General features: G+C 42.2%; 4 protein-coding genes across 6 annotated transcripts in view; 1 reads left to right on the forward strand and 3 right to left on the reverse strand.

Moving 5' to 3' along the window:
• dchs2 (dachsous cadherin-related 2) overlaps positions 1 to 9,237 on the reverse strand; it is a 32,583-nt gene extending 23,346 nt beyond the window's left edge. The window contains exons 1-6 of one of the 3 annotated variants that reach the window (XM_046418224.1): positions 9,079 to 9,237; positions 8,836 to 8,989; positions 8,552 to 8,608; positions 5,320 to 8,360; positions 1,886 to 2,077; positions 1,549 to 1,780 (exon numbers count right to left, since the gene is read on the reverse strand). In XM_046418224.1, the coding sequence (XP_046274180.1) occupies positions 1,549 to 1,780; positions 1,886 to 2,077; positions 5,320 to 7,065 (2,170 nt within the window). In that variant the 5' untranslated portion in view covers positions 7,066 to 8,360; positions 8,552 to 8,608; positions 8,836 to 8,989; positions 9,079 to 9,237. Of the gene's footprint in view, positions 1 to 1,548; positions 1,781 to 1,885; positions 2,078 to 5,319; positions 8,806 to 8,835; positions 8,990 to 9,078 lie in introns of those variants that run through there. The other 2 variants (XM_046418215.1, XM_046418232.1) reach the window with 2 other exon arrangements.
• LOC124053454 lies at positions 8,278 to 10,160 on the forward strand. The gene is made up of 6 exons (XM_046378618.1): positions 8,278 to 8,379; positions 8,555 to 8,661; positions 8,778 to 8,978; positions 9,097 to 9,302; positions 9,595 to 9,729; positions 9,952 to 10,160. The coding sequence occupies exons 1-6, from the start codon at positions 8,278 to 8,280 to the stop codon at positions 10,158 to 10,160; spliced, it is 960 nt and encodes a 319-aa protein (XP_046234574.1).
• On the reverse strand, positions 9,771 to 15,324 carry plrg1 (pleiotropic regulator 1). Its single transcript, XM_046418238.1, has 15 exons — positions 15,119 to 15,324; positions 14,787 to 14,893; positions 13,979 to 14,115; positions 13,716 to 13,769; positions 13,537 to 13,630; positions 13,333 to 13,423; positions 13,134 to 13,232; positions 12,954 to 13,046; positions 12,237 to 12,386; positions 12,029 to 12,130; positions 11,658 to 11,760; positions 11,412 to 11,520; positions 10,787 to 10,926; positions 10,474 to 10,667; positions 9,771 to 10,381 (listed from the first exon to the last, which is right to left on the reverse strand). The coding sequence occupies exons 1-15, from the start codon at positions 15,125 to 15,127 to the stop codon at positions 10,322 to 10,324; spliced, it is 1,542 nt and encodes a 513-aa protein (XP_046274194.1). The 5' UTR covers positions 15,128 to 15,324; the 3' UTR covers positions 9,771 to 10,321.
• Positions 15,325 to 16,486: 1,162 nt separating this feature from the next.
• On the reverse strand, positions 16,487 to 20,219 carry LOC124074916 (fibrinogen gamma chain-like). Its single transcript, XM_046418262.1, has 8 exons — positions 19,976 to 20,219; positions 19,847 to 19,894; positions 19,685 to 19,731; positions 19,209 to 19,330; positions 18,687 to 18,820; positions 17,708 to 17,892; positions 16,962 to 17,239; positions 16,487 to 16,761 (listed from the first exon to the last, which is right to left on the reverse strand). Exons 1-8 carry the CDS (start codon positions 20,036 to 20,038, stop codon positions 16,616 to 16,618), a joined length of 1,023 nt encoding a protein of 340 aa, XP_046274218.1. The 5' UTR covers positions 20,039 to 20,219; the 3' UTR covers positions 16,487 to 16,615.
• Between the last annotated feature and the right edge of the window lie 521 nt (positions 20,220 to 20,740).

Here is a 20,740-nt window from a genome sequence, read left to right on the forward strand (position 1 = left end):
AATACCTAATAGCTGATCAAAAACACAAAAATTAATCAGCAAGTATTTCTGATCAATTGGTAATCGCAATTAATCCGTCAATTAAAAGGAGTTTTCACCGGCATCTTAAATGTGATAAATGACTGATTTTCGCTGTTTCATGTTAACGTAAAATTAATTTCTGTGCGCTGAAAAATTATACTAAACATTTTTCATTTTTGTGGTCAAAATGATCAGATTGTTGAGAAAATAATCATCAGGTGGATCAATAACGAAAAAGATCAGCACAAAATGTTAGACAAACCAACAGGTAAAGAAAAGCAGCATAAAAGAGCACAAACAATATCTATTTAAAACGCACATAAAGGTTATTTTAATTTTAAAACAAAAATCCAAACAAATTTAAAACCATGACCAAAGGTACTATTTTCCAATTTTTTTTTAAAAGGCTTGTTTCACAGTCAAATTTGCAACATGTTTAATTGGTAACAGTAACATATACATTAGTAAACATTTTGTTTACTGCACTAATAAACACAAAACGATGACAGATGGGTCAGCAGAGTGACTTGCACCACCATCCATAGCAGTAGCCGATACACTGAAGGCCCCACTCAGTGAGTAAGCTCTGCTGTTCAAACTGCATTTAGTGTGGAAAAGCATCCACGTGCAGGCGCAACGCCTTCAAACACTCAAATAAAGGTAGTTTTCTATATATTTAAATTTTATTCAGTATTACTTAGTGGCTGAGTGCTGAATCTTAACTTCTGCTCAGCCACATGGGGATCTAAAGCTTTGGGCTTTCCTCAGCTCCCTTGCTGAGCAGTGACACTGGCAATCATATCAGGGGGACTTACCCAAAGTAAGCAGTTGTTTATCCCTGAATACTCTGACTGCCAGTCACACAAGGTCCTTAAATACTAGTGTGAGTGGATCTGTGTGACAAGTCACTGCAGCTTGAGGAGTCTTCCAAATACAGTTTAAAACCCCTCAATTGGTTGCAATTATTCATTTTGAAACAACCACGTTGCAGTGTTACTTTCAGCTAACGTGGTGTGTGTGGAAGTACAAACAGTAACCGCCATGTGTGCGGTGGCCCTGAGGGACAAAATAGATTGATCGATAGATAGATAGATACTATCTATCGATCTTGTCCCTCAAGACAAAACACAACATTTCCGAAAACACAAATGTTAAAGCTGCAAAGCGGGGCAGCCCATGGCCGCCCATCTTGAGCTGGGGTCTGCTCTGAGGTTTCTGCCTTCTAAAAGGCAGTTTTTCCTCGCCACTGTTGCCAAGTGCTTGCTCAAAGGGGAATGTTGGGGTCTCAGTATTACAGTTTAATTAAAGAGTTTGGTCTAGACCTGCTCTAATTGGAAAGTGTCATGAGATAACTTTTGTTGTGAATTGGCGCTATATAAATAAACTGAATTGAATTTGTGTAAAGGTGTCCCAATACTTTTGTCTATATAATGTGCATTTCTTTATTGTATTTTATACTCTGTTACTCTGTTTGAAAGTGTGATGTGGCATTTGCTTTTTTGTTCAACACATTTTATTATTAACTACCTGTTTGTTTATCCAATGCAAACAAACTGGACATGTCACCAGGGAGGATGTCATAGGTGACTTGTCCAAACCTGCCAGAGTCTCGGTCTGTAGCGATAACGTTGAGGATTTCTGTGCCGGGCTGCGCGTGGCTGCTGATGCTCACGGTGTACTCGTCTGGGTTAAACACTGGAGCGTTATCATTCAGGTCCTCCACCTCGATGTGCACGTAGGTTTGAGCGCTCAGGCCTCCCTGACATTTTGAAAAGTGAGAAAATAAGGCGTAATTTAAAAGTGGCAGTTTGGGAGGTTGGGAGGTCAGGCAGGCAGTGTGTCAGAACAAATGGAGTCCACTCACTGGATCTTCAGCTTTGATCAGAACATCGTGGACCGTCTGTCCCGAGTCTCGATCGATGTCCTGAGAGACGCACAGCTCTCCGGTCTGCGGGTGGATTTTGAAGAGAGGGTGTTTGTCCTGTGCGTCAAAGTCGTCAAACAGAGAGTAGACCAGCGTGCCAAACTCAGGGCTGTCTGCATCTGTGGCAACCACCTGGAGAAGGAGAAGAAAATAAAAAAATGAAATGACCTGCCGCGAGTTGCCAAGATGGCTGACCAACCACTGAACAACATTATGCTGCTGTGATTGGACAAAAATGTCCAAAGTCACAATGTCAAATCAAAGTTTCAAAATGTGTGCAGTATGATTGGTTCTGGTTAGAGGCGGTTGTTTCTCATCCGCTGTAAGCATCAATTGGTGTATAAACATGAACCCGCATTAAGTCAGAGGAAGTGGGTTGTTTTTGCCAGTACAACAAAAATAATATTTAAGAGTTCCTTCCATTACTTTTAATGTATATATTCATATACATCTTTATTTCATTTCCCTGCTGCCAAAGTGACTCCACATATTCAGTCACTTTGACCAAATTCTTCTATATTTTTAATCATACTCACACATTTTTTCCCCTTCCTTTTAGTCTTCATTTTTGCCCTCTCTCATTTATTTATATAAAGTAATTGTGATTTTGTTTCTGGGATGTCTTTACTTGCTGTTACCGCAGTCAAGATGAAAACAAGTGGCAGCACCAACAACGTACTACTTTGTTGTTTTTCCAACTAAAGTGTCTGAAAGCCTAAAATGCTGTAATTCATAGTCTAATCGTCTACTAACTTCATACAGTAGTGGTGACTAAGTTTATGGACTGCAAGTTGTCTGCAACAACATATTCATAACACAAGATCCACTTGCTACCTTTTTTGCGGAGCTTCTGACTGTATCTCACAGCCTTAATGGGCGTATGTAAGTCTGTATCAAGATATAGTAAGCACAGTAATCGTTAATCATAATTCTTGTGCTGCCAAAGGAAGGTCAACGTCATAAAAGCATAAAAAAAATTCCCCACAATCAAACGGTTAGGAGCGAAACAAGAGACTCCCAAAGCGCTGAGCAAAGACACGCCTCAGATCAGAGCCTTTCATGTCTAACTGCGGCCGCGGCGACGGGCGCATTTCACACGTAGAGCGCTCCCCTTCCAGCCATAAAGATGATATCACGTGGGACTTTATGGACTCTGATCGGGGGAACTTTCAGAGACACGGGTCAAGGTCTGATTGGAACACACCCGACGAGCTCCTGAACACACTTTAAATCCAGAAACAGCCCCACGTGGTCACCGGGTCGACTGGCCGATCTTAGGAAAACTTTGTGTGATCCTGGTTGTATTTCCTGTCTTCTTGATGATGGTTTTTATATGAAGTATTAATGTGAAGCTGGTACAGTAAAAAGAGTTATTTTATGGTTTTACGACTGCCAAGAAAACAATTTTAAAGTCCCGGATTCCTCCAGATGTCGAACACATAACGTATCACGGGTTCTCGGTTCGTTAGGTGCACAATCTGGATTGCTGTTTAATACAAAGGTCATGCGATAAATCCTGACTTCATGTAGTTTTTGCTGCACTGTGTTGTGAAGCAAATGCAAAGATGTGCTGCCTTTCTCATTTCACATCAGGGCTGCTGCTGCTGAACTGTCGAAATCGCTGTGACGCAAAATTTTTCTCACCATTTTGTGGGCCTAAGCAAAACAACACACACACACACACACAGTCAGGCTTGTATTAGATCGCTCCACAGTGAAAGACATAACTGAAAACAATGTTTTTTTCAGCATTATTCATTACATAATAACATTTAATGCCACATCTGACTTACGCTTTCACAAAATGAACTGGTAAATAAGGCTTCTTTTGTAATGGGCTTCAGCTTGTGGTACCAGGCGTCACATCTGTCATATCAAAGCCACAGTGCTGAAGTGGAAAGCGTGTGTGTGTGTGTGTGTGTGTGTGTTTAGGAGGAACACTGATGTCTTTGTGCACACACACTGAAGGCTGTTTTTGTTGTTGGAGAAATAAGAAAGAGAAAGCGAGACCATTCTCAAACTGCTCTGGTTTGCATTCAGATCTTCAGCTTGTTTCTGTTAAACCAATCCAGTCGATGTCTAACCGAGAGACGTTTAAAGAATGTGTCTGCTGGACTGCGGTGTCGGCTGTCGAGCCACATGACCCCTTACAATTGAAGGAAATTGTTTAACACGCAAGAGCGATTTACACATCCAAGATTGTTTAACATTTTAAAGCTAAAGTTATCCAGCGTTTCATGAGGTAAATGCAAAGATTAGAGACTTACGTTCCTGTGCAGACGTAAACGTAAACATAAGGCCTCATGTGTCTGATCAACGCTCACTTCTTCTGAACTCATTACAGCTTGTAGGCCTGAACATCATGGCATGAACCCTTACGAGTCTTTGGTCAGTGAGGCGATTTCATTTTAGTGGATATTTATTCTTCTAGACGTGCAAGAACACCAAAAGCAACTTTGAGACGCAGAACTAAGATTTTCCGTTTCCTATTCTGATCATCCCTTGAGTCCTGACATTTACAACGTGACCCCTGAAGGGGATGCATCCCTCAGCTTGTGAACCACTGTTGTAGAGGGTGCCCTCATGGTGATTTAACATCACAGCATCAGGAAGACTACGATTAATCTCCACTGACAAGCTAAAAACTTGCTTTCACACTGAAATCTGGTGACGTCTTTCCATGCAGAAGATTGCAACTTATTATTATTATTGTTATTATTATTATAACCATTCAATTTTCTGATTATACTCTGGAATGATGTAATGTACAAAAGTGTCATAATTTCTCAGAGCCCATGATGACGTTTTTATATTGTCTGACTGAGATGTTGAGTTTACAAGGACGCAAAACAGAGAAATGCAGCAAATAATCACAAAAATGAAAAATGTCTGAATGACTGAAACAATTAATTAAACAAAGTAGTTAAATTATTTTCTCCCTCTTAACTGACTAATGACATTCAGCAGCAACAGTTTGCTGTTACTCTGGATAATCCAGACTTCGCTGAGAACTTTTATTGGAACTACTTTCAAACAATTTAACAGTCACAAAGAAAGCTGCTTACTGTGTGTTGTGAAGATTACCGAGAGTAAACAGGACAATGTTGCTCCTGAACACTTCAAATATCATCTTTTAGAGCTTAGACCACCAGAAATTAAATTCTGACCCCCTAAACTTTGTTGGTTGAAGGGCATCGCGGTGGCTGAAGCTTTGGGACAGCGATCTTAACGACTTAACAAGTGTTTTGGTCTTAAGGCAGAAATTTCATGGACAAGCACAGGAAAATTTAAAAACAAAATTGGTTGGACGGCAAAATACTCATAAGGGTGAGAAAGAACACGATTTTTAAATTGAAAATATTTTTTCAACATACTTGCAAAAAGCAGCTCCCAATATCACTGTGCTCCAGTATGGACACGTTGTAGAGCTGCTGCTGGAACACAGGCTCGTTGTCATTGACATCCATCACCAGCAAGGTGAGTGTGGCCGTGGACGACAGAGCCGGTTCCCCTCCATCAACCGCCACCACCAGGAACCAAATCTGCATCTGTGTCTCTCTGTCCAGAGCTGCAGCGGTTGTGACCAGGCCGGAGTCTGGGTCGATGCTGATCAGGCTGTCCTGGTTGGACTTGAGGATTGAGTATCTGATATCTGCGTTGATGCCCTCATCTGCGTCTCGGGCCTGCATCCGGATGAGGGAACTCCCCTGAGGAGCATCCTCGGCAATGCTGATGACGTATACGTCCTTCTCAAAAACTGGGTGGCAATCGTTGGTGTCGGCCACCCTCAGGAGGAAGACCATCTCACTGCTCAAGGACGGGCTCCCAAAATCCGACGCTTTCACCTTCAACTCATACAGATCCTTTTCTTCCCTGTCTAGCTCTGCACTGACACACAAAGCATACAGAAGATCATCTGTGTGCTTCAGGGTGAACTTCCCATCACCCCCCTCGAGAGTGACAGTGACCCTGTCCTCCTCAAAGTCAGGATCCGACACTGAAATCCGGGCGACGTAGTCCCCGACTCCTGCTGCCTCTGACACCACTGCATCTCCTGTCTCACTGAGAAACAGCACGTTGATGGTGGGTCTGTTATCGTTGACGTTAAGCACCTTCACGCCCACAAAAGTGCTGCTGTACTCAGGCTGAGCCCCGTTATCTCTCGCGCTGATGATCAACTCGTGAAAAGCCTGAGTCTCATAATCGAGCGGCTTGTTGAGGTACACCACTCCACTGGTTTCGTTGATGGAGAAAACCTCAGTCGGGTCACTCTGCCTCCTGTTGATCTCGTAAGTGATTCTGCCGTTGTCGCCCAGGTCCAGGTCAGTGGCATGCACCTGACACACAGCAGACATCAGCGGAGCATCCTCGGACAGCGAGGCGTGATATTCAGTCTGGTTGAACACGGGAGGGTTGTCATTCTCATCCAGAAGGAGGATGTTCACCCGAAGAGTCCCCGTCCTAGCTGGGATGCCACCATCGAAGGCCTCAATGGTGAGGGAGTAGAAGTCCTGCGTTTCTCTGTCTAGTTTGCTTGTGAGGATGAGATCCAGGCTGGGGTGGTGATCAAATCCACTGCGGTACTCCAGGTGGAATAAATCCCCCATCGCCCTCTCTGTGATCCTGTATCCCTGGGTACCAAACTCACCCTCGTCGTCATCTTTAGCCTCTTCAAGCTGAAATCGGCTCCCCGGGGGGCTCATTTCTGATATTTCCAAGTCGACCTCCTCTGAGGGAAACTCAGGTGAGTGGTCGTTCACATCTTTCACTTCTATTTTCACTTTTATCATCTCACCTGTGAGAGTGGCAGCCACAAATTCATACTTATCTCTGCTCTCTCTGTCCAGGATCACGGCAGTGGAGATGATCCCCGTGTCTGCGTCTATTTCCAAGTCTCTGAACACATAAGAGTCTCTGCTCTCTGAGATAAAGAATCCGGTGCTGGGCCTGCTTAACACCGCACCCAGATCTCCAACGATGGTTTTCGCAGGCAAGCCCTCCTTAACAGACAGCGTCAGGTTGAACACCTGTCCGAGCGACTGCGCGCAAAGCAGCGACAGGACGAGCGTCCATAGGAGCAAAGTTGCGGCATATTTGTGAGCCATTCCGCCTTTACACATGGCTTGCAGCTCTTGGTTTGTCACATATTTACGTGTCAAAGTCACACTCCTGAATCACATTTTAGAGCACCTTTCCAAACAAAAGCAGGTGAACGTACCGCTTTTGCGCGCAGGGAAACAGCCATTCTCCATCCTGATATTTCAGCTGTTTGTTGCGTGATTGTGGAGACTAGAAATCCGCACAACCGGTTGCGTAAATCTCCTGCGCTTCTTCACGCATCACGGCGCCGAGTGACCACAGAGCACCAACTGTGCGCACTTAACACACCTCCTGGCAGCAGGCGCGTCCCACGCTGATCGGCTCCATCTGTGGCCCTGATTGCTTAAGATTTAATTAGGCCGAGAGATTACGTCCGGTGCCGCGTGATGACAGGTAGCATAGTACGTTTGACCTCTGGAAAGATCATAAAGTGCGCAGAAAAGTAGAGGAAATTACGATAACAACTCATGCAGATTGAACTGAGAAACTAATGAATTCAGCTAATACGATCTGTGATTTATCACGCCGGATGTTAAATTATAGCGAATAAATTAGTGGTTTAATATAATTACGGTTTGACAAATGTCCATATAGCGTTGAGGTGGCTCCCTCTATTGGTGAAAAGCCAGAACTGCAGTCACTGCACAACGGGAGTTTTTACTCTAACTCAAATAAGTCAATTTTGAGTTCAGATACTTTACTTTATTTTGGTTCCCTACTCAAAAATTGTATAAGTTACACAGAAATTACAAATCTAAAGAGCGATATTTTTTTTACAGTTTTCTTCAGATTGTTTTTTTATTTTTTAATTTGGCAGTCAGAGAAGACTGTAAATTTACAGCACGTGAGGATGAGAAGTGAAATGAAAAGTTCTGTTTGGCTTTTTACAATTAATTTCATTTACAGCATTGCTGTGACCTTTGAAATCATCGTATCATAACTTCAAATGAAACAAATTAGTATAAATATTTGCTTTGTAAATATATTTTCCAACTAAAATGAAGTCAAATGAATTACCAGTAACATTACTAGAACTATCATTTAAGTTCAAAACACTGAAAGGGTTCAGTTCTGCAACAGCGAATCCAAAACATCTCAGAAAATATGGTGAAACAGTAACTGGGAAGTCCACAGAATCACACTGATAGTCCAAAATAATCATAACAACATTACACTTTTCACTGCACACATTATATGAAGCCTTCAACTAACAGTCAGTCTTTGGCTCTATAATGGTCTTGATTGTCATGGTGGAGCCCTCATTGTTCCCGCAGGACTTAGTTACCATCATGCATCCCGTTGGTGCTTTCAAGCGCTGTAACCAAGCAACAGATGTAACCTGAGCTGTATATCCAAGTAAACAGGCAGCACAGATACCGAACCTCGCTTTGTCTCAGTCACTTTATTCTATAGCTCCAACAATAAACACTGTGAAGACGCGATTGTTTTCTCACAGATTTGCAGTGAAAGAGAGTGAAAATGCCAGCTCATATTATGCTCTCTTACCAGTGGGATGACCAGGCTCTAGTGAAAAAGATCTACAACCGCCTCAAAGACGATGGGCTGCCAGTGTGGATGGATATCGAAGGAGGGGTGACAGGGAACATAAACGATTCGTGAGTACAGGGCGGTGTGTTTAGACCTCTATCGTAGTAATTTAACCAATGACAAATTCCCACATGTTGAAGTTGGATGAAGTGGTGTGTTGACGTGTGTGCGTTTGTGTTGTCAGAATGGCTGCAGGTGTGGAGGAGGCTGTAGTGATTTGCCCGTTCATGACTCCAGCTTACCAGGCGTCCCGCAGCTGCAAGAAAGAGCTAAACTATGCAGACACCAGGGAGGTCATCATTGTGCCGGTCATGTTGGCCAACGACTGGGAGGCCAGTGAGTGGCTGGGACTGATCACTGCAGGTCTGCTGTGGGTGGACTTCAGGTGAGGAGGACCTTTAAAAAAAGGCACAGGAGACATGTTTGATCTTGGTAGAGAGTGGATTACATCTGTCGATGTGCGCCGTCACATATTTTACACTTACTGTCAGTGGGTCTTTTAGAAACGCAGAAAAGGAGGAGGAGCACTTTGAGTTATGCCTCAGGTCCCTGGAGGAGGAGATCATGCTTAACGCCGGTCACCTCCTGGCTGTGGAGGAAGATCCAAGGGAGTCGGTGGATCAGCCAGAACCGTCAAAGCCCTGCCTGAAGAGGAAACCGGGCCGAGGGTTTCGCCACGCTCTCTCAAAGCTCTACATCCAGGACTCAGGTAGACATGGTTTGTCAAACACCAAAAAATGTCTCTGTCACACTGTCAACACTTTTCACATTCTCACACTGATGTTGGTGAGTTATCCTGATGTCACTGGGTGGTTGTTGGAAATTTCTACCTGCTTGGACAGATGGCATTTGAGGTGAGCCGGAAGATTTAGTTTTTGTAACTCGGGTGAATCCTTTAATCTGAACGGCCATCTGAGACTTGCACGTTGAAACGTAATGTGACCCCTTATTCAAAAGTATGTACACAAAGCATCTTTTTGTGTCGTGACATGATTACACAGGTGAGTGGCCCACCGACCTGAGCGATGACAGCACAGTGGAGCTCAACGACACTCCTGGGGATCGTTGTTACTGGGAGGAGATTAAGGGTAACGGCTGCAAATACTACAGGAATGTCGTCACCAACAGATACCTGGGTAAGCACAGAAACTTACAGAGCAAAACAAACAGGAGGAGCTTTGTGAAAACCTGGGGACTTTATTAAAATGGAGCAAATTAAACTTCACATTGCAAGCCTGGAAAAAAAAAAAAAGGAAATGTCTGTTTTTGTGCCTGTACAACCGAAAATTCTGTTAAGTCTTTTAAAACAAACCAATTTTTCAGGACAAGTTTTCAACACGCTGTCTTTCCTGCTGCAGGATTTGACCCCATTATGAAGGGGGTCCGCTCTGAGGCCAGTCCGTCTGCGTCTGAAGAGTGGCTGCTGTTGGTGGATCAGACGGACCAGAGCCCTCAGAGAGCCGTCATCATCAAGAACAAACACTCGGGGAGCTTCCTGGGAGTCCAAAATGGCCACTTTATCGGACTAGCGACGTACAACGAAGACTGCAAATGGTTGTTAGAATAAAACGGGACAACTGAACTTCATTCCAGGAATTCATCCCGGTTGATTCTCTTAAAGACACGTTAGTTATGAAGACGTTTGCCTGACTTGATGGGTGTATCTACAACAGGAGATCTGGTAGAAATATAATAGTAACTGTGACAAGTGGAAAAAATAAAAAGTCATTAGAATCTTTTCCTTTTGAGGATTTCTGGCTTCCAGTTGATTGGATGACTTTCTTCCGTCTGCAAGAAAGAAAACAGGGCCATCAAATTCTGCTGCCTGGGAAAATACAAACAAAATCTAAACTGCCCTTAAATGCAACAGCATAACTTACAGCAGTGTCATCCTCTTTGTATACTTTAATGGTCTTGTCAGCCTCGGCGGTGATCAGTCTGCTTTCTGAGTGGTCGAACATGCAAGCGAAGATGCCCGACTCGCTGTCCAGAGATCCGGGCTGCACGGCTGCGTGAATCCGCTGGAAGTTGTAGCCTGTCCTCCAATCCCACATGTGGATGGTTCCATTGTCAGCTGCAGGGGGAACAAAAAATGGGAATGATGAATCACAATTCTAAGTCAACATACCACACAGCTTATAAAAATGTTAATCTGATTTGAGGTTTAAGATTCTCTAAAACAAGCTAACGAACCTCCAGACACCAACACGCCATCAGAGTTAACAGCGAGAGTGTTGATGATGGCGTTGTGGCCCGACAGGTTCTGGATGAAGTTGCCATCTGGGAACATCCACTGCTTGATGTTATCAGCAGAACCGGAGGCAAACGTGTATCTGAACATCAAGCACAGCAAAACGAGATGACAACATGTTGAGCGTAACACAAACTCTCAATCTGTTTTCACAGTGGTGTCACTGCTCTATAAGAAACCTTTGGGTCAAACAGCTTCCTGGGCCCAATAAAACAAAAAGGGCTTAGTTTTTTGTTGATTAATTTGGAAATTTTGGTCTTTTTCCTTTTAGTTTAGTTTTAGTTTTTTTTTTAAGTTCCTTTAAGTTTTCACAGCCCCCAGGCAAAGCAGTCAAATTGCTGAATCAGTTTGAAATATTCAGTTAAAAATGACACAAAACTGAGAGAAGCAAAAAAAAAAAAAACTACATTTAAAAACTGAAAACATTTAGCATATTTACTTGATAACTGACAGCTGATGGAATATTCAGCTGTTGTTGGCTCTTACCTCACTAACTGTTGCAGCACTTCACTTAACAGTAATGCGTTAACAAATCTGTGCTGGGTTCAGGGAACTGAGGTGACTTACTGTCTGGGGTGCAGCACAATACTTCGGACAGACTTCTTGTGGTTTGTCAGAGTCGCTCTGGTTTTTCCGGCGATCAAATCCCACAGCCTGATGGTCGAATCGTGGCTGCCTGCGAGAGGGTACATCAGACATCAGCTGAGGTTAAACCGTTAAAAACCAACCAGTCAGCGACAACTTCAACACTTCGTGATGATAACAAACCATTTGTTTCGTTTTCTTTAGACTTAGCTGAAAAAACGTGTTTACCAGTGATGATTTGCGGTTCCGCAGACTGACACCTTACTGTGGCCACAGTGTTGGTGTGGCCAGTTAGTGTGTGCACGTTAGCCTTCGTCCTGATGTCCCACACCTGCATGGACCAGGAATAAATCAACTCAGTTTAACAAATGATCCGTGTAGAACCACAGAAAACTACAAAGAGCACTGAAGGTAAATCGCGGCCAGGAGCAGGTCAGACATGATGCCTGGCAAAAAAAAAACATGAGTCCTGCTGCCTGACTCTCAAATAACTTACGTTTCTACAACTCTGACCTTCTGTCAAGTCATTTTCAAATCCATTTCACTCAAGATGAATCACATCATTTCAACGTTAAATTCAAAACAAAGTATGTGCTCACCCTTGCTGTGGCGTCTCTGCTGCACGTCACCAGGACATCGATAGTTGGATGCAGGTCTAAATCATACACAGCACTAAGATGTCCGTGGTAGTGCCTGATGACCTGGAATACAAAGGCAGAAACCGTTAACAGAATCCAAAGTGTGAGCTGCATCACATTAGGTTTTTAAAATAACCGCAGTAACCTCGCTGTTGTTATCAGGTCACACCTTGTTGTATTCCAGATCCCAACACTTGACTTGCTTGTCTTCCCCACAGGAGAACAGGTAGGGGCTGCGGCTGCTGACCGCCACACCACGCACTGTACTGATGTGTCCAGTCAGGGAGAGTTTCAGCTTCCCACTGGCCAGATCCCAGATCTGTCAAGACAAACAGCCTTATGGTCATATTGTGAGCACTTATTAGATTTCCAGAAACATTTTCTCCTAAGTGTCAGCCTGAGACGATAGTAACATTACTGTAATATCTGCAGCAGCTGATAATGAAAAAATAAGTGCTTTTCGTATTGCTTGCAGCTCCAAAATGAAAGTACGATATGTGGCTGGCTAACAGCAGGGTGTAAAGATGCTGCTGCCAACCCTTCTAACAAAAATAAGCTTACTTAAAACAGTGTACTAAACAGACCAGGGCAGGTGAGGATGGATATGGGATGACAAACTTAAAAAGGTACTCAGACAGCATGGCTTTTCTCCCCTCTTTCAATTTATTCTCAGTCTGAATCAGTGAGTTAAATTTACTTCAGAGACCATCATGTGACCAAAGACAGAAGAATCAATGACTGAGCCAAATTTGGAGAATCTGGAGAACATAAGATGCGCCTGAAAGCTTTGAGACAGAAAGTACACCTCGAGTTAAGATCAGACTGCTGTTCCCAAGTCATAAGGAGCTTTCGCGCTCATACACTTTACACCAACAGCGTTACTCACCTTTATGGTTCGATCAGCCGACCCTGTGACAAACCACTGATTCCCAGGCTCCACGGCGATGGACCTCACCCAGCCGAGATGACCACTGATGACCTGTCAGATAAAACATACTACTGTTAGAAATAAATGCAGGCCCCCAGTCTTCTATCAGCATGTAAAGTCAAAGGAATCTGTAGTTACCCTAAAGAGTTTCCATGGAGGATGCCACTGGGGTTTGGGCATGGTTGGTGCTTTCCTTACCAGCGAGGAATTTCGGGTGCCGCCTCCCTCCATTAGCGACTACAATAAATACATCCGTTATTGGCTCAGCCCTTCTTTCAGGATTTTACAGCAAGGGCAAACAAGACGTCACATCAAGAGGAAACATGGCGCAACCTACCAGAGCACTCGACTGAGGGCGAGATCTCTCTGCTCCTCCTGCGTGTAGATGGATGTCGCCGACACTGGCTGCGGTGCGACTCGCGTCCTGCCTAAAAAAAATCAACCACAACGTGAATACCGTTTATACTGTGTATGAGTGCTTATGTCAAATCACTACCAATAACTTAATACAGTGTGGAGGAAAAATATATGTTTTTTTTACCTGGCTTGGGTGGGAGGCAAAGCCAGCGCCATGGAGTGAACTCCTCCCTCACTTGGATTCCTGTGCATTTTTGTGTCAGCAGTCAAAGCTATTCCTATTTGAGAGAAACATATTAGCTACCACTAGAATAACACTACTACAAACATGCAGCTTGGTTAAATTAACAGGAAGTAACTTGCCAGGTCCAGAGGGATAAGCATGTGTCCCGGTGATCAGGTATTCTGGGTCATCAACTGAAAGACACAGGAGAAAAATTCGTCTAAGTAAGTTACAAAACAGGCCTGAAAATAAAATTCTACAAGGATGTTATTCTTCACATTTTCTGTGACTCGTGTGTGGTAGAGGAGTGAAAGGTAGAGTATTTGTCTCCGGAACGTAGCGGAACTTTACTATTAAGAAACATAAAAGCAGAATCATCATGCAGTGTGTGTTTCATCCTCACCTGCTTGTGTGTAGCTCTGTTGGCCCTGCATGCCGCCGGGTTGCAGTGAAACTCTGTCTTTGCCTTCCTTCAGGACAGGCATGTGTAAAACTGCATCGTACTCCGTTTTCAGTTTCACACCCATCTTTAACTTGGAGCTACAAATACAGGACACAATAATGCAACAATTTCTCCTTCAAATCTACATATGTGCTCGCTTTACCCACACACCAATGATATGATTTTGTCATGTCAATACTGATAAACAAAGAAAACAACAAGAAACTGACTGTTTAGCGTTTTTGGTTGCACGTAGTGGGGAAAGGTCAATATTACCACTCAGCAGCATCACAGTATATTTCATTATATCTGCCCACCCATTTTACATTTAATATGTTTATTAAAATGTATGTAGTAAAGTATTACAAAAACATCCTTATTAGTACTGTAACAACTACAGTCAAGTGTCTCTTATCAGCTACTTGCCCTGCATCAACACTTACAAACTCAGGCTATCTCGTCTTAAAGAAATACTTCTTTGTATATTTAAGTTAAAATTCCAGGCACAATATTATCCAGATTATGAGATTTATCCTGACATGAAAAGAGAAATAAGCACAAATTCCCTGTTCTTTTTGTCTCTGCTGAACACATTAGTCTCTTCGAAAGCAAAAACTGCTGCATTTAAGCTAATCAAAGACGGACCAGACTACGACCGGAGACCAAGTATAGCTTCATAAGATGTGTGAATCCTTTAAAGAACATAAAACAAATCAGATAAAGTTCGATTAAGACTGCAACAGGTATTAATGTAACTAGCCACAATTACCTTTCGTCATCCAGAGCAATAGGTTTCGCATGGTCGGACACAAACATATCATGCGTCCTTTTGAGAGACCTGAAGACCAACGTGTGGACTGAGTGCTTCTGGACATCCTGTACAACAAAATACTTGTCTTAAATATATCATATTTACAACAAAAACGGGTACGGCAATGTTTATAAATTACCCCACTCTTAAATATAAACTATACAGATAAGAAATTGCATCGTAAACGTAACGTGATCCAGCAATTAGCCTGGCCCGACGCGGTTTGTGCTCTGCAGCGCCGGAGCGGGAGCAAAGAAAACGCAGCAAAAAGACTTCACACCGGGCCTTACCTCAGTCATCGTGGTGAATATGGACACGGATAAAACACAAAAGTCGAAAAAAATCTTCTTAATAATTAGAACTTGGTCGCTTTCAAAAATATATCACAATCCTTGAAACAAGACCATCACCACACAAACCGACAACTATATGCCCCGGAAGTCAACAGCACCAACAGCAGCTAATATTTTGTCAGCGCCACCTAGCGGCCAGGAAGTGAAAGCAACAAACGCATTTGTGTACTAGAATTTTGCTTTTTTCTTTTGTTTCCCACCCCATTAATCACCTCACAACCTCACAGATTTATCTCATGACCCTCTGAGAGACCTGACTCCTTAGCTGGGTTTTGCTGGGCTAACAACCACCTTACAACAACTAAATATATATTTATATCAATCACTGTATTTTACTGCAGTGCAAGCACTTATACTTATATACTTTAAGAAAATTTTACTGACTGCAGGACTTGTACTTGTAATGTAGTTAACATCAATACATTGGATTTTTTTTTAGTTTGGGAAACAATCCTAATATTTTTTCCACCACTGCCAACAATTAGTTCCACTGACCATTTGTTTGGTTTTCCTGCCTTGTTTACAAGGCCAGAGTACACCGATAAAGAGTTGACTAGTCTTTTAATGCCAAAAACATGTACCTAGTTGGTGCAAAGTGTTTGGGTTGCCATATTGTACGGCTATAACCAAACAAACCTGAGGGGGTTGGGGTGGGGGTGGGGGTTATCAGCCTGTTGCGCAATTAGCCCTAATATTGGACGATTTGGCACAACGAGTCTGCAATGCGGCTGATGGAATTTGGACTGCCATTGAGTGTTATGATGCATGGGGACAAGTACTACTAGTACACAAGGCAAAGTAAAAGAACTGTCCAGGTTACTCATTAATCAACGATTAAATGTAAAAGTAAACATTTCCATGCTTTGTGACCGTGTGTGCTAGTACATTATCTATCTGGTGTACTGAAAATTAAGCTGAGGGATCAGAAAAGAAAATTCAAATCAAAGATGCAAATCAAAACTCTGTAACAAACTGTACCTTTGTGAAATATTCAAAGTATTTAAATTTTTATTTTTTTCTGGTTACTCGGTGTGCTGTAAAATATCATTGTTATTGTTATTTAAGTCAATTCAAACATACGTCTTAATTTAGTATATTTATTTTACAAGGTGCTTTTGCCTCATCTCCACATGCTTTTACAAAGTTGCTGCTTGCAATTTTGACTGCACTAATTGTGTGTCCGTGCTGGCAGCTATTCAGTGCAAATCAACACTGTCCAGTGAAGTAATGAGAAACCATATTGAGTTGAGAATAGACATTTCTTTAGTATTTAAAATAACACTGAAGAAGAAAAGGAAAATGTGAGCCTTTTATTTCATTTAAAGTGGGTGCAGTTGCGCTGAAGATACTAACTACAGCCAAAATAAACCACAATCATAGTAGTCTACATCTTAAAGCATTTCCAAGTCCACCATGTTGTTTCACCCTATGCTTCTATCCCCTGCCTGGTGTGATGCGGCTGAGGGGAATGAGCTTCATGGTGGTCTCTTTCAGGGAGTACCAGCGGCTGTGCCATGTAGCCCACATAATGCCGTTGTCATATCCGGATTCACCTGCATCCTTCTCTGTGTACCTGCCACCTTGATGAAGAGAACACAGACAGTTCAGGGTGGACCTCAAATGACTTTTTACAAACATATATGTGCTTGCATAACAGTTTTATCTTTGTGCGTATGGGCGCTAGTTGCTCATTTCTTAAAGAAAACGTATTTATTGGCCAAAACGGCAGTAATCATGCATGTGAGAAGCAGTTACTGGTTTGGCTTTGTGGTGGTCTTACCCTGATAGTATTTGCCGTTCAAATGTGCAGCGTGACATTTGTTCATCCACCAGCCCGAGCCGTCCTGCATAGCACAGTTGCCGTCGTACTTGTCGTTGTCCTTGTCGAAGGTACTGAACTGCATGCCGTTGTGAGACGTGTAGAACTTGTCGCTGGGATCGTCACCAAAGTCATAGCCATCGAAAGCATCTCCAGCGTCGCCGCCAAAGTAGTAACCGTATGTCAGACGGTACATGTCAGCCTCTGATCCAATCCTGAACATGTTGTAGTCTGCATACCTGGAGAAAGGAGGCCACAGAGAGGATTAATGTTAGTTTTTGGTAACTTCTGTAGAGTCCCTTCTCTCTTCTTCAGGGGAAACCTCATCCTCATATTTCCCTTGTGATAGAGTCTTTGTAATGTTAAATTTGTGAACATATTGTTATGCCTTGTCTCTGTGACTATCTGCAGTACTCTGCACCCTACCAAAAGACTGAAAGGTACATTCCTGATGTTCTCTTCACAAGGGTGTTTATTTATCTATTTAAAAAGACCGAAATATCTAAGAATGCTTGTGAAACACAGCAAACTCACTGCTAACACATTTTACCTGGAGTGAGGGTATTGATAAGAACGAAACTGAGGAGTTTCCTGGTGGTGGGTGTGCAAGACAAATTGGATTACTTTAAAAAAAAGTCTCTTTTCATCACAGGTGAGTCCCTCTCTTCTTACATAATTTGTTATTGTGTGTATTTGTGCGTATGTACCTCTTGTTGCCATCCCAGTCAACAAGGTCTATCCTCAGCACAGTTGGGGTGGACAGACTGGCAGTCAGGAAATGTATCTTCTCATTGCCGAGCCAGAACTCTGTGGTGTCATTTGATGAGAGATAACCAAAGCCCTTCTTATACTGCATCCAATCTTTGTGGAAGTCTAAGCTACCATCACGTCTCTGTGGGCACAAAATATTCATCAGTGTGTGCGTGATTTGTACTTCTGTTTCTGCATCTTTATAGGTTCGACTGCCACTAGTTCACTAAGAGACTGTATGAAAACTGGAGGCAGGTGCTGGAAAATGCATAGTTGATGAATGCACCATCTTTAGTTCCATTTTTATCAGTAAAATAAGACAGATGAGCAAACTTCAGCCCTGCCAACACTTTGCCTTTGAATCTTTGTTTTGTGGTGTTCTCCAAGGTTCTGTACTTGGTCTAATGTTGTTTTCTTTGTACATGTTTTGGGAGATAATACATCGTTTTAAAGGTATCTCTTACCATTGTTGTGCAGATAATATTAAATTATTTATTTGTTTAAGCCTCACAGTGTTCCAGAATTGTCTGTTCTCCCAAATTGTCTCAGCTCCACGAAAAATTACAAGATAGCTAAATTTCTACAGCTAAACACTGATAAAACAGAAGTTCTTATTTCTAGCTTAGCCAGTGTTCTTTGTCCTCTTCCATTAAACTTACCCTCGGCTTGGCACTTTCACAATTTGTTTGGTTCCCTCCTGTTTCTGCCACCTCTTTTATTTGAATCACTTTGTGATGTCTGCTTTTAAAAGGTGCTTTAAACAAACAAAAGCAGCTAAAGACATTTGTACAGTCCCATTATCATCAGTTGTTTGCTTTCAGGATTGGGAAATTTCATGTTGTTATTGTGGATATTAAGATCTACTTTGACAGTATCATGTCATCAGTACAAGATGATAGTAGAAAGCTCTTTCTTAATTGTTCAGGTGAAGCATACCCTCTGTATTACTGTGAAGCCACGTCCAAAGCTGTCAATCTCACAATAGACCGGGAACTGCTCAGAGGCACTCGCTGGCTTCACATAGTAAAGACCACTGATGGTGGCGCCTTTGCTTGCAATATCCTGGCAGTCTGATGAACAAAAACTTAAAATGTAAAAGATTTTCTGGCTTATTCCAGACAATAGTGCATAGGTCATTATAAATCAAGCCAAAAATCACTTCATATCTTTCCTGTTATTATTATTATTATTATTATTATTATTATTTAAGTAATTATGTTTGTATGTCTTTTAATTATTAAAATTTAGAAACAACGTATTTGGAACAAGGTCACAGTTACTATCCATCTTCCATGGACAGTGTAAACAGATTTATTTCATCTAGATGCACCCTGTTGATTTCAGTCTGCAACTAAACACAGAACAAGGACAAGTGTTGTTCAGATGCAGCACCACTGGGAAATTTCTTATGAAGTGGGCATGGCCAGTAGATGAAGGTTTGTTTTTTTTTTTTTTTACCTGTTCCTGTGATGGTCTGGATCACTTTACAAGACTCACTGCATTTCAGCTGCAGCTGAGTGGAGAGTTTTTTCAGTTCTGCTATTTTGTTCTCATTGAATGAGATTAAATTTTGAAGTTCACTGGAAAGAGGGGAACAAATATGAGTTGTTTGAGCCGTATCCTAAATAATTCACGTAGATAAGAAATAGATAATCTGCAGAAAATCAGTGAATCAGCAAAAAATGAAAATGAAACAAACAAATGTGGACAAATGATGAATGCAATTTGGAAAAAGACCTGAAAGATAATTCAATTTGAATGTTTTTTTAATTTCACAAGTGAGTCTGAGCCCCCGAGGTCTTATCAGTCCTGACTGTGTGGGCAAGAAGGCTTGGTGTGCTTTGACCTGAAGGTGTGGGTGGGTGGCTCAAATTGGCAATTTTTCCAAGTTCCTGTTGCAAATTGTCTAAATCCTCACTGGCCCCTTAATATACCTCAGCAGGTTATCAGCCACTTCACATGTAGCAGAACAATACTTTCCCTAAAAACAGATAAAGAAAGTGAAAACATTTGATCATGATGTACTTGTTGATATGAACAGGCACAATACACACAGTGAAAACGTGATATTTCATTATTTGTAACTGCGTACTTACAAAACCGTCATTTGAGGAGCATGTTGTTGGGTTGTCTAAATTGATTCGCTACACAAAAAACAGAAGAATGATTTTGAGTTTTTGGGCCCACGGAAACTGCATCATTGAATCTTAAACTCAGTGACTTACTGCTGATGAGAAGGAGAAAAGAAACAGGAGTCCTCCTGTGGTTACAAGAAGTGATGGAACCATATTGCTTTGTTCCTCCTGTTGTGGTCTTGTCTTCTTGGAGAATGAAGAGCTACTGGACTCTGTGGGATATTTATCTGAACAAGGTCCTCCGTTCAGTGTTTGATAAGGGCTTCATATGCAAACATCCCACTCACTGTGTTGGGACAAATCTGTGACTCAAACCTCCAGCGGCATTTCCCAGATTTGACGGGGTCTGTAACTGATGGCTGTAGCTGAGCTATCAGAATAAAACCATATGTGACTGAAGCATGAGCTGTGTATTTGCGTCTACACCAGTATGGCTAATGATGACTCAGCAAGTTGAAAGGAATGATGACTCAGCTTTGTATATTGGTGCCTTTTCTATCAAGAATTAAAATTGGGACTGAAAGACATTTCACAGACCAAATAGTTTGTGAAACAAAACCACAACATGTCCATGGATTCATTTTGAACTGGTGAGAAGAGAACCAGAGTAGGCAGAGAGGAAAAAATCTTCAGAAGAAAACGAAACATTTTAATCATTACTGCTACTGGGTTATGTGGCGTAGATTGACTCGAAACCACAAGCAAATCAAGTGAGCAAAATATGAACATTTAAGATGATATTTGTTTGAAGGCTTGAGCATTGCATGACCTGCAGGCAGTCGATTAAATCCCATAATGTGTTTCATTTTAAGAAATGCACCTAAAACACAGTTTAGTCTCCAGGCTGATCACCAT

The sequence above is a fragment of the Scatophagus argus genome, chromosome 2 (genome assembly GCF_020382885.2).
Source record: "Scatophagus argus isolate fScaArg1 chromosome 2, fScaArg1.pri, whole genome shotgun sequence".
In the NCBI taxonomy this organism is placed as follows: Eukaryota; Metazoa; Chordata; class Actinopteri; family Scatophagidae; genus Scatophagus; species Scatophagus argus.

Bases quoted from the DNA above. Each gene is read 5' to 3' on its own strand.
- LOC124053454 (XM_046378618.1), top strand. From the start codon at position 8,278: ATGGTCTTGATTGTCATGGTGGAGCCCTCATTGTTCCCGCAGGACTTA. The intron at 8,380-8,554 runs GTAACCTGAGCT...CTCTCTTACCAG, and splicing joins GCTGTAACCAAGCAACAGAT to TGGGATGACCAGGCTCTAGT. The intron at 8,979-9,096 runs GTGAGGAGGACC...TGGGTCTTTTAG, and splicing joins CTGCTGTGGGTGGACTTCAG to AAACGCAGAAAAGGAGGAGG.
- plrg1 (XM_046418238.1), bottom strand. The intron at 13,233-13,332 runs GTAGGTTGCGCC...TATTTATTGTAG, and splicing joins GCCCTCAGTCGAGTGCTCTG to TCGCTAATGGAGGGAGGCGG. The intron at 11,761-12,028 runs GTGAGCACATAC...TGGTCCATGCAG, and splicing joins GCAGAGACGCCACAGCAAGG to GTGTGGGACATCAGGACGAA.
- LOC124074916 (XM_046418262.1), bottom strand. From the start codon at position 20,038: ATGGTTCCATCACTTCTTGTAACCACAGGAGGACTCCTGTTTCTTTTC. The intron at 19,331-19,684 runs GTATATTAAGGG...CCCTCTTTCCAG, and splicing joins GTGGCTGATAACCTGCTGAG to TGAACTTCAAAATTTAATCT. The intron at 16,762-16,961 runs GTAAGACCACCA...CTCTTCATCAAG, and splicing joins GAACGGCAAATACTATCAGG to GTGGCAGGTACACAGAGAAG.